At 44.2% G+C, this 12,655-nt stretch overlaps 1 protein-coding gene across 2 annotated transcripts in view; it reads right to left on the bottom strand.

The window, feature by feature from the left end:
* The window catches only part of ARHGAP10 (Rho GTPase activating protein 10), a 348,249-nt gene that overhangs the window by 200,828 nt on the left and 134,766 nt on the right, over positions 1-12,655 (bottom strand). For both annotated transcript variants that reach the window (XR_013219924.1, XM_077279301.1), the window contains exons 11-12: positions 11,005-11,086; positions 8,193-8,235 (exon numbers count right to left, since the gene is read on the bottom strand). Coding sequence is in view for 1 of the 2 variants with exons in the window: in XM_077279301.1 (XP_077135416.1) it covers positions 8,193-8,235; positions 11,005-11,086 (125 nt within the window). In the remaining variant the exon portion in view is untranslated. The remainder of the gene's footprint in view (positions 1-8,192; positions 8,236-11,004; positions 11,087-12,655) is intronic.

Genomic DNA, 12,655 nt, shown 5'->3' with positions numbered 1-12,655 from the left:
CAGTCTAGATACGGGGTAGTATAGGAAGGAGGCACAGTCTAGATACGGGGCAGTATAGGGAGGAGGCACAGTCTAGATACAGGGCAGTATAGGGAGGAGGCACAGTCTAGATACGGGGCAGTATAGGAAGGAGTCACAGTCTAGATACGGGGCAGTATAGGGAGGAGGCACAGTCTAGATACGGAGCAGTATAGGAAGGAGGCACAGTCTAGATACGGGGCAGTATAGGAAGGAGGCACAGTCTAGATACGGGGCAGTATAGGAAGGAGGCACAGTCTAGATACGGGGCAGTATAGGGAGGAGGCACAGTCTAGATACGGGGCAGTATAGGAAGGAGGCACAGTCTAGATACGGGGCAGTATAGGGAGGAGGCACACAGTCTAGATACGGGGCAGTATAGGAAGGAGGCACAGTCTAGATACGGGGCAGTATAGGAAGGAGGCACAGTCTAGATACGGGTCAATATAGGAAAGAGCCACAGTCTAGATACGGGGCAGTATAGGGAGGAGGCACAGTCTAGATACGGGGCAGTATAGGGAGGAGGCACAGTCTAGATACAGGGCAGTATAGGGAGGAGGCACAGTCTAGATACGGGGCAGTATAGGAAGGAGGCACAGTCTAGATACAGCGCAGTATAGGGAAGGAGGCACAGTCTAGATACAGGGCAGTATAGGAAGGAGGCACAGTCTAGATACGGGGCAGTATAGGAAGGAGGCACAGTCTAGATACGGGGCAGTATAGGAAGGAGGCACAGTCTAGATACGGGGCAGTATAGGGAGGAGGCACACAGTCTAGATACGGGGCAGTATAGGAAGGAGGCACAGTCTAGATACGGGGCAGTATAGGAAGGAGGCACAGTCTAGATACGGGTCAATATAGGAAAGAGCCACAGTCTAGATACGGGGCAGTATAGGGAGGAGGCACAGTCTAGATACGGGGCAGTATAGGGAGGAGGCACAGTCTAGATACAGGGCAGTATAGGGAGGAGGCACAGTCTAGATACGGGGCAGTATAGGAAGGAGGCACAGTCTAGATACAGCGCAGTATAGGGAAGGAGGCACAGTCTAGATACAGGGCAGTATAGGAAGGAGGCACAGTCTAGATACGGGGCAGTATAGGAAGGAGGCACAGTCTAGATACGGGTCAGTATAGGAAGGAGGCACAGTCTAGATACGGGGCAGTATAGGAAGGAGGCACAGTCTAGATACGGGGCAGTATAGGAAGGAGGCACAGTCTAGATACGGGGCAGTATAGGAAGGAGGCACAGTCTAGATACGGGTCAGTATAGGAAGGAGGCACAGTCTAGATACGGGGCAGTATAGGAAGGAGGCACAGTCTAGATACGGGTCAGTATAGGAAGGAGGCACAGTCTAGATACGGGGCAGTATAGGAAGGAGGCACAGTCTAGATACGGGGCAGTATAGGAAGGAGGCACAGTCTAGATACGGGGCAGTATAGGAAGGAGGCACAGTCTAGATACGGGGCAGTATAGGGAGGAGGCACAGTCTAGATACAGGGCAGTATAGGGAGGAGGCACAGTCTAGATACGGGGCAGTATAGGGAGGAGGCACAGTCTAGATACGGGGCAGTATAGGAAGGAGACAGTCTAGATATGGGGCAGTATAGGAAGGAGACACAGTCTAGATAAGGGGCAGTATGGGAAGGAGACACAGTCTAGATACGGGGCAGTATAGGAAGGATGCACAGTCTAGATACGGGGTAGTATGGGAAGGAGGCACAGTCTAGATACGGGGCAGTATAGGGAGGAGGCACAGTCTAGATACAGGGCAGTATAGGGAGGAGGCACAGTCTAGATATGGGGCAGTATAGGAAGGAGACACAGTCTAGATAAGGGGCAGTATGGGAAAGAGACAGTCTAGATACGGGCAGTAGGAAGGAGGCACAGTCTAGATACGGGGTAGTATGGGAAGGAGGCACAGTCTAGATACGGGGCAGTATAGGAAGGAGGCACAGTCTAGGTACGGGGCAGTATAGGAAGGAGGCACAGTCTAGATACGGGGCAGTATAGGGAGGAGGCACAGTCTAGATACGGGGCAGTATAGGAAGGAGGCACAGTTTAGATACAGGGCAGTATAGGAAGGAGGCACAGTCTAGATACAGGGCAGTATAGGGAGGAGGCACAGTCTAGATACGGGGCAGTATAGGAAGGAGACACAGTCTAGATAAAGGGCAGTATGGGAAGGAGACAGTCTAGGTACGGGGCAGTATAGGAAGGAGGCACAGTCTAGATACGGGGCAGTATAGGAAGGAGGCACAGTCTAGATACGGGGCAGTATAGGAAGGAGGCACAGTCTAGATACAGGGCAGTATAGGGAGGAGGCACAGTCTAGATACGGGGCAGTATAGGAAGGAGACACAGTCTAGATAAAGGGCAGTATGGGAAGGAGACAGTCTAGATACAGGCAGTATAGGAAGGAGGCACAGTTTAGATATGGAGCATAGTGATGGGCGAGTATACTTGTTGCTCGGGTTTTCCTGAGAACGTTTGGGTGGTCTCCAAGTATTTGTTAGTGCTCGGAGATTTAGTTTTCGTGGCCACAGCCGCATGATTTACGGCTGCTAAACAGGCTGAATACATGTGAGGAATGCCTGTTTGTTAGGGAATCCCCATCTGTATTCAGGCTGTCCAGCAGCGAGGTGACGAAAACTAAATCTCCGAGCACTAACAAATACTCAGAAGTGACCCGAGCAACGAGTATATTCGCTCATCACTAATGGCGCAGTATTGGAAAGAAACATAGAAATGGGGCAGTATAGAGAGGAGTCACAGCCTAGACTTGGGGCAGCATTGGAGTATAGAGAGGAGGCAGAGTCCAGACTGTGTACAGAGTTGCAGTATGGGGACAGTATAGACAGGGAACAGTATAGGGAGAGAGGAGGAACAGTCTAGACAGAGGGCAGTATAAAGGTAAGGGACAATCTATACACAGGGCAATATAGAGGGGAGGCATGGTATAGTTAATACATATATAGTAACTGAGCATAAAGAAGGAGGCCAATATTAATATTGAGTCCATCCAGAAATTGCAATACAATTATATAGAGCAAATAGACACCACTACGATAAATACAAAAATCTTTATTAAGTCATGATTACATTAAAAAAAAGTTGCAATAAACGATATAAAATATTGTGGCATACTGCAATGTTATACAAAGTTAATTGCTGTGGAAGTACAACTGCAGAAACAATTAGATATGAAGAAAACCAGAGTAATACATATCTAGTGTATACTGGGATGCCCATTTCCATGAAAGAGCAAGGGCAGAAAAGGGAAAAAAATTTTTTTAAAAACATCAAGAGGAAAATATCATGCATGAAGACAGTGTTAGCAACAATTCCACACCAAATATAAACTGATAGAAATTAAAGAAATATAAAGCACTGCCATGAGCATAACCACTAAAGGTCACCGCAACAAACCTTTTATAACTTTGCAGTATGCCACCATACTTTATCCTGCATCATGTTTTCTTCCCCTATATTTCACTGGTGCTTTATAATGTAATCATGACTTAATAAAGACTCTTGTATTATTCACAGTGGTGGAGTCTCCTTGATGTATAGCGATATGTAGTAGCTAATCAGTATGAGGCGGTTATCCAGCATTTCAATACTACATTTCTTTGTTGGATCACAACAATATTAATTTTTCAATCTAAATCATTAGAAAATGCTCATGTGTGTTGCTGTTACATGCTTGTTATGGTGACAACTGGTATTCTTACACTCAGGTTGCCCACCTACAAGTGGTCGCACTTGCTCAGCCAGACCAAGACGAATTGCTGCACAAAAAGCTTCTTTTCACCAGCACTGGACATTTCAAGTAGAAATTCTGAGAGGAAATCAAAAGAACACCAGAGGACGCTATAACAACTATGGAACGTCTACACACAGGAGCATTTTGGTTTCATCCTCTGAGGGCTTGTGCACACGTTGCAGATTTGGTGTGTTTTTGCCATGCAGATTTGTTAGCAAAACCTGAAGCCAGCAAAGTGAATGAGAAAGCGGATGTGTCATGCACACGTCGAGTATTTTTGACTTGCAGATTTGGTGCAAATAATAATCTGCTGCATGTCAGTTCTTTGCTTTTTTGCCCTGTTGAAAAACTTCAGGGCAAAAATGCACAGTGCAAAAACACATTGAAGTGCAATTTTGCAGCTGCGGTTTCCTGCCTAAAGATGCAGAAATGGTCCATTAACTCAACGTGTGCACAGTCTAAGGCCATGATCGCATTTGTTTTAACATTTCTTTCTCATTCAGATGTTAAAGGGAACCTGTCACCCCCAAAATCGAAGGTGAGCTAAGCCCACCAGCATCAGGTGCTTATCTACAGCATTCTGTAATGCTGTAGATAAGCCCCCGATGTATCCTGAAAGATGGGAAAAAGAGGTTAGATTATACTCACCCAGGGGCGGTCCCGGTCCGATCCCATGGGCGCCGCGGTCCGGTCCGGGGCCTCCCATCTTCTTACGATGACGTCCTCTTCATGTATTCACGCTGCGGCTCCAGCGCAGGCGTTGGGCCTCTCTGACCTTTCCCGGCGCCTGCGCACTGCAGTACTTTGCTCTGCCCTCAACAGTGCAGACAAAGTACGCCTGTGCCGGAGCTGCAGCGTGAAGACAAGAAGAGGACGTCATCGTAAGAAGATGGGAGGCCCCGGACCGGACTGCGACACCTATTGGACCGGGACCGCCCCTGGGTGAGTATAATCTAACCTCTTTTTCTCATCTTTCAGGATACATCGGGGCTTATCTACAGCATTACAGAATGCAGAATTTTTTGCAGGATTTCTCCTGTAGCTGGGGATGGTATATTAGCTCCAGTTACATGGAAAATTCAGCCTCCTGCCTTTATAGCAGAACGATCTGGGTTTCCTTGGACCCAGTAGCTCCTGCTCCCTCACTACACAATGTGATCACTTGATCATTAGGTCCGGTGGAAAAAGCACTATCAGTGCTTCCTAATCTATGGCTGAGCACTGAGTAGAGTATATCATGATCGAGAAGGTAAAAATACTATTAAACCATGTTTATCTTCTTTATGGAGAGTCCGGCTGTGTTTTGTCAGCAGCTTCCCGCACCCACAGCTGCCCAATCTCACGCGAGCGACTCACTCTGCACTGAGGTTTTAGAACGTCAGTGCAGAGTGAAGAGAGAAGTAGATTATAGTTTATGGGCGGTCCAGAAATAAAGACCAGCCCTTAAGGCACCTTAAAGCTAATTTTTCTCAATTAGCATCGGTATGACAAGTGTATGCAATCTGTATGCAACATCAGCTTTTACATACTATAATTCTCTAGGTAATGTAATGCTAGTTTTCCAACTAATAAAGCAATCTTATGTACAGATATGGATAGATGTCCGTGAGCTACATAATTAGTGTATTGCGTGTTTAGTTTATTGCACAACCCCAGGGCAACGCACCAGGGTAATTGGGAAGAGCAGAGGCCAAGCGCCAAAATTGGCACATATAATACATGCGCCAATTCTGGGTCCGCTGCAGGCTAGTATTTTTAGGTTAGGAAGGGCCACATAACCATGGACCTTACCAACCTATAAATATCAGCCCACAGCTGTCTGTGCATTGCCTTTGCTTGTTATAAAAAAAGGTTTATAGAAAAATGGGGGGATGGACCCCACGTCATTTTTATTTAGGGTCGCCCCAATGTTTGATAAACAGCAAAGGCAACGCAGACAGATGTGAGCTGAAATAGGCTGGGAAGGTCTATGTTAATCAGGCCCTTCCCTGTATGATAATATAAAAGTCCACAGCTGTCTGCTTTCCCTCAACTGGCTATGAAAAATAGGGGGACCCCACATGATTTTTTCTTTAATTAATTTAATAGGTGATATACGGTAAGTCTAAACACCCTTTAGCGCCACATGACAGGCACTAAAGGGTGTTCGTTTATAATATGCAGGGGGCTTGTGACATTAAATTGCAACATTATATCTATCTGATTCTCTCTCTAGGTTTAGCCTGTGAATTTACTGGCTAATGAAATGTCAGGTTTCCTTTGAAACGCATTTGTAAAAATCAGATGGCAAACGCATGAGATTTTTTTCTCGCAACCTTTGATTTGCATGCTACAATTTTCTTCTTGGTCCGATCCAAGTAGAGAAAAATCTCGCAGATGAGCACTGACTCATTGAATAACATTCAATAACATTGTACAGAGGCAATGCAATGTTTTCTCAGAGGAGAGAGAGATCGAGAGAGAGAGCGAGAGATCGAGAGAGCAAAAGAGGAGAGCGAGAGATCGAGAGAGCAAAAGAGGAGAGCGAGAGATCGAGAGAGCAAAAGAGGAGAGCGAGATCGAGAGAGCAAAAGAGGAGAGCGAGATCGAGAGAGCAAAAGAGGAGAGCGAGAGCAAAAGAGGAGAGCGAGAGCAAAAGAGGAGAGCGAGAGCAAAAGAGGAGAGCGAGAGCAAAAGAGGAGAGCGAGATCGAGAGAGCAACAGAGGAGAGCGGGAGCAACAGAGGAGAGCGGGAGCAACAGAGGAGAGCGGGAGCAACAGAGGAGAGCGGGAGCAACAGAGGAGAGCGGGAGCAACAGAGGAGAGCGGGAGCAACAGAGGAGAGCGGGAGCAACAGAGGAGAGCGGGAAGAAAAGAGGAGAGCGGGAGCAAAAGAGGAGAGCGGGAGCAAAAGAGGAGAGCGGGAGCAAAAGAGGAGAGCGGGAGCAAAAGAGGAGAGCGAGAGAAAAAGAGGAGAGCGAGAGAAAAAGAGGAGACAGAGGAGAGAGAAAGAGGAGAGAGACAGGAGAGAGAAAGAGGAGAGAGACAGGAGAGAGAAAGAGGAGAAAGAAAGGGGAGAGAGAGGGCACGCAAAAGAGAAAGAGGAGAGCAAAAGAGGAGAGAGAGGGAAAGAGGAGAAAGAAAGAGGAAAGAGAAAGGAAAGAGAAAGGAGAGAAAAAGAGAGGAGAGAAAAAGGAGAGATAGCGGAGAGAGGAGAGAGAGGAGAGTGAGAAAGCGAGAGATCCCGTAGAAGCATTGTCATCGTCCGATGTTTCCATTTATTACATAGCTCCTAAGTACGATGTACATGATAAAGATAAGGTAAAGTAAAAACAGATGTGCTAACAATTTGCTTCTGCTCTTCTAAAAGTAGGATCACTCAAGTGTATAAAAATCATTCAGAATTTCATCCAGAAAAGTGGGATGATTCTTTTCTCACTTGTCTTCCGTGTGCAGTCTGTACACAATCCATTTTTTCAGCAGCAGCTAATAATTTATAAGATCATTTTCAGATTCTTATGTTACAAAATTGCAATGTGTCCATAAAAATGAAATGCTGCACTGTGGCTCCATATGGCACACGATTTTTTTAGCGCACTCATACAACTGAATGGGAGAGTCTAATCTGACTTACAGAAGAAAATTCTGCATGCTGCAATTTTTTTTCACACGTAGATTCGGTCAGTGAAAATATCAGTCATCTGCACAGTCCCAGTGAATAACATTGGTGATAGTGCCCATTGGATGCCACATTGGATGCCATGTCAGTAGCTCCTCTCTCCATCTACTGCAAAAGTGAGCTACTGTGGATAATCCTGATAATAAGAAATGGTCCCACAACCACTTCACGTTAATACTGTGACTCCATAGGTTAGGGTGATTGGACACTACAATCTGGTTGATAGGAGAAATAAATCCATATTACATTTGTTTGCTTTGTCTGATCTTGAGAGGACGTCCCCACAGTCAGTATTAGGCAGTGCTTTGGACGCAGCACATGTTCGCTGTGTCCAAAACACTGCCGGCTTTTGAACGCAGTTGATTCCGCATGTGTCCATTGAACCGTGCGGAATCACTGTCCCCAATACATTGTACGGGTGAAATATATCTTGCGGAGAATCGCGTCTCCGCAAGAAAAGTAGACATGCTGCGGTCTGGAAAGATGTGCCGCATGTCCATCTCCGCAGGGAAGCCAGAGGTGCCGCTGATTTCTTCAAATTCCATCCACTATGCTGTAACATCTGGCCGCTGTGGGTTGCATGCTGCAGATGTACGCAGCGTCCAACCCGAAGCATTTACTGACAGTGGGAACATACCCTAATAGGTTAGCTGGTGGTGACATGCCTTGTGCCAATATAGTAGCAAAGATCTGCAAACCTTGACCGACAAATACATTTATATCTAGTGTAAAAAAAAAAAAGTAATACCAACCTCCCTCTGATCTCGTTGTAGATCTGCTAAGGCTCAAAACTCTCTGCAATTAGAAAAATATATAAAATCGGTGAAATATTTTGGGTAAAATTATGTATTTGCAAGTTTAAAAGAATACAATAAATAAGACCCTCAAAACGCAGTCAGGGAACCATTGTGTATGAACAAGTATGTGTTTAAAAAAAAAAAAAAGAAAAAAAAGAATGCCAATTGGTAATTGTTTTTTTCCTTCAATGTTAATTTAGAGTAATCGTATAAGTGCTTGTGATCCCACATCAAAGTCAGGAACACAAAATACGATGTAAGGGTACCGTCACACAGTACCATTTTGATCGCTACGACGGTACGATTCGTGACGTTCTAGCGATATCGTTACGATATCGCAGTGTCTGACACGCAGCAGCGATCAGGGACCCTGCTGAGAATCGTACATCGTAGCAGATCGTATGGAACTTTCTTTCGTCGCTTGATCACCCGCTGTCATCGCTGGATCGTTGTGTGTGACAGCGATCCAGCGATGTGTTCGCTTGTAACCAGGGTAAACATCGGGTAACTAAGCGCAGGGCCGCGCTTAGTAACCCGATGTTTACCGTGGTTACCAGCGTAAACGTAAAAAAAACAAACAGTACATACTTACATTCCGGTGTCTGTCCTCCGGCGTCTCAGCTTCTCTGCACTGTGAGCGCCTGCCGGCCGGAAAGCGAGCACAGCGGTGACGTCTGACGTCACCGCTGTGCTTTCCGGCTATGGCGCTTACACAGTGGAGAGAAGCAGAACGCCGGGGGACAGACACCGGAATGTAAGTATGTACTGTTTGTTTTTTTTACGTTTACGCTGGTAACCAGGGTAAACATCGGGTTACTAAGCGCAGCCCTGCGCTTAGCTACCCGATGTTTACCCTGGTTACCGGGGACTTCGGCATCGCTCCAGCGCCGTGATTGCAACGTGTGACCGCAGTCTACGACGCTGGAGCGATAATCATACGATCGCTGCGACGTCACGGATCGTGCCGTCGTAGCGATTAAAATGGTACTGTGTGACGGTACCCTAACTGTACGTCATATGCCAGGAAGGGGTTAATAAACAGACCTCTTAGGGGTGAGGAGATCAGCTTACTTTGAGAACAAATATTGCAATAAGTTAAATTATTTTCGAAAATGTAAACTGAGTCTCCTCCCAAACAGTATGACAGATATTCCTTGTCTCGCCTCCCTGCTGCTGCGGAGATCTCACACTACTCAGTACAAGCTGCAGCTGTCACTGGAGCTGGTGGGCAGAGACTGAATACACTTAAACTCATGAGTTTTCTTCTCTCTTTAGCTGGACTCAGGATTGTTATCACAATTATATACATGACAGGCTCCAGAGCTTTCCTTAATAATGCATTTTACATTGTAAAATCTGATGACAGATACTCGCTAACTTTGAGTGGGAATATAGAAACCATAATAGTTATATGCACATTACACAAGCGATTATGCTGCAGCGCAGCCGACACCTGCCTGCAGAAGGGTTTTTTTCCTGCAGTATGTACGTATATTCATTATGTAAACTAGGGGGCAGGAGGCATCAATGACCTGTCAGCAAGCTGCATTATGAATACCTAATCCGAGCACCAAATGAAGAATCCCCCACAGGCCGCCCCAGGCATATCATTAATTCACAAATCAAAATAAAGATTAAACAACAACAACCACAAGACGGATTTCATCAACCAAGGTATCATTTTAATCGGTATAAAGGCGCTGCCCTTATCACTGTCTGTAGGTTACTGAGCACAATCCAGCTGACAGGTTCCCTTTAATCTAACTAATTTAACAGCCTTGCCTGCAGCTGTTAACCAGTTAAATATTGCTGTCAAGCACGCGATTGCAGGGCGACGATGGGTTTTCATGACAGCCAGGGGTCTGCTGATGACCCCTATACCTGTCCTTACAATGCTCCTGTAAATTCCGGCCCACTGGCGGCATTCATAGGAGATTGCGATTACAGCTATGTACTGTATAGCACAGGTGATTGGACGATCACAGCTTTAAGTCCCCTAAAGGGCCTTACAAATGCAGCAAGAAGTAAGGAAAAAAAAAATAAAAAATTATAATATATATCTATCATGCAAAAAGTTTAAATCACCCCCCTTCTTTTACCCCATTAAAAATAATGCACATATTTGGCATCGCTGCGTTCATAAAAGGCCAGTATATCATAATAGAAAATAAATGAATCCAATCTGTAGACAACGTAATGAGAAAATAAATCAAAACGCCAGAATTACATTTTATTGGCAACCCCAACATTGCAACAAAAGTTAAATAAGAGGTGATCAAAACTTGGTATCTATTCCAAAATGGTATCAAACGTCAGTTCAGGACACAAAAAATAAGCCCTCACGCAGTCCCAGATTGTGAGAAATGAAAACCTTATGTGTCTCGGAAACTGGCACCTACATTTTTTTTTTACCTTACAAATTTTTTTTTCCACTATTTCAATTAAAAAAAAAAAAAAAAAAAGTCCTCATAAGACTACAGGGACGGAAATATAAAGTCATGTCTATTGGTAAAAGAGGAGGGGAAAACGAAAACGCAAAAACAAAAAGATTGCAAGGTCATGAAGGGGTTAAACATAGCAGCAGCTGTGAGCACAGTAAGTATCTTGTGATCAGGATATTGGTGGAGGGCACGCTAATTACATTTTATCATCACTTTTCTTAAATCACAATAAAATCAGAAAATGACTGGAAGCCATAGGGGTTGTCATACGAGTCATTCCACTGAAAAGAAATACATGTGTAAATCGCCATATTGGATGGACTTACAGATTCTTTTCCACCCAGCACTTCCATCCAGAGGAGCCGATCCTCTTCTGAAAATGCTTGCATGGTGATTAGAAGTCCAGGCCTAAGGGAAGATTTAGAATAAAGCTTAATTGTTGTTATTGTTGGTAAAAGAATAAACCCATTTACTACAGGAGACAAGGCAAGCGAGGACCACTACTAACACATAATATGGGCCGTTATCCCAACCGGTCAACAGAGAACAGTCATTGTATCATCAATTAGATTTTTTTTTCCTTTGTTCTTTTAAACTGCCGCACAGTAATAGTTTGCTATGCTATAACCTGGCAGCTATCCTTTTTCTTTTAATAAGTTTTGATACAACCCCAATTCTAAAAATGTTGGGACTGTGTAAAAGATAAAGAGAACAAGAACGGAATGATTTGGAAATCTCCTATAGCCATATTTTCTTCACACCAGAACATAGGACACAGATCAGAAGGTGAAGGTAGACATTTTTGCATTTCATTTGAAGAAAAATTAACTCATTAAGAAATTGGTGGCAGCCAAGAAAAAAAAAAAAAAAAAAAAAAGGATGGATAGGGCCATGTAAACCATTGTATTTAGGATCCAGTCATCTTTTTACAACAGTCCATAAGGGTGTGTGCACACGATGCAGATTTAGTGCAGAATTGGTGCAGAACTGCAGTAGATTTTTCTGCTGCAGAAACGCTGCAGAACTGCACTGTGATTTACAGTACAATGTAAATCAATGTGAAAATAAAAAAGCTGTGCACATGGTGCAAAAAAAATCTGCGCAGAAACACTGCAGATTTCAAAGAAGTGCATGTCACTTCTTTTGTGCGTTTCTGCAGCGTTTCTGCACCCCTCCATTAATAGAAATCTGCAGTGGTAAAATCTGCACAAAATGCATAAAAAACGCACTAAGGCTGGTTTCACACTTGCGTTTTGATCTATAAGCATATTGACCATAGAGTCCTTAAACTCAGTCACGAAGTGTATTTAGTCTTAAAAACAAATCTTTATTAACACAAACAATACAAAACATTAAAATAGTGCCTCAGAATCAGAATACAAATACACTCAAGGTAAGCGACGGGAACTACAGATACATTTTATCCAATAAATATAGACGAGACGCCTCTGTGCAACTCAGTGTAAACACACCGGCCATGCAGGTGACCCCCTTATACTGTCAATGTTAAAATCTGCAAAAAAATTGGATAAAATGTAGTTTATTTGGAGTGTGACCCATCCTTTACCTGAGGAAATGGGTTGGTGCTTTATGTTAATTGCGTTTTGATCTGCAGCGTTTTTGCGCTAAAAAACGCATGCGTTTTTTTTCTATACTTAACATTAAAAAACGCATGCGTTTTTTAGCGTGCGTTTTGACGCGTTTTCGGCAACGCATGCATTTTTTGACGCGTGCGTTCATTTGCAGAAATGCAACATGTAGTAATTTCTAGCGGCGTTTTTTTTGCGGCAAAAAAACACATGCTGTCTATGTAAACGCATGCATTTTTAAGCACATGCGTTTGTTTGCGTTAAAAACGCATGCGTTTTTTTAGAAAAACGCAAGAAAAAACAAGAAAACCCTAACCCTAAACACAAGAAAAAACAAGAAAACCCTAACCCTAAACACAAGAAAAAACAAGAAAACCCTAACCCTAGG

This window comes from Ranitomeya variabilis, chromosome 1, assembly GCF_051348905.1.
Source record: "Ranitomeya variabilis isolate aRanVar5 chromosome 1, aRanVar5.hap1, whole genome shotgun sequence".
In the NCBI taxonomy this organism is placed as follows: Eukaryota; Metazoa; Chordata; class Amphibia; order Anura; family Dendrobatidae; genus Ranitomeya; species Ranitomeya variabilis.
The sequence above is the reverse complement of the archived record's forward strand: the minus strand, read 5'-3'. Positions and strand labels throughout refer to the sequence as shown.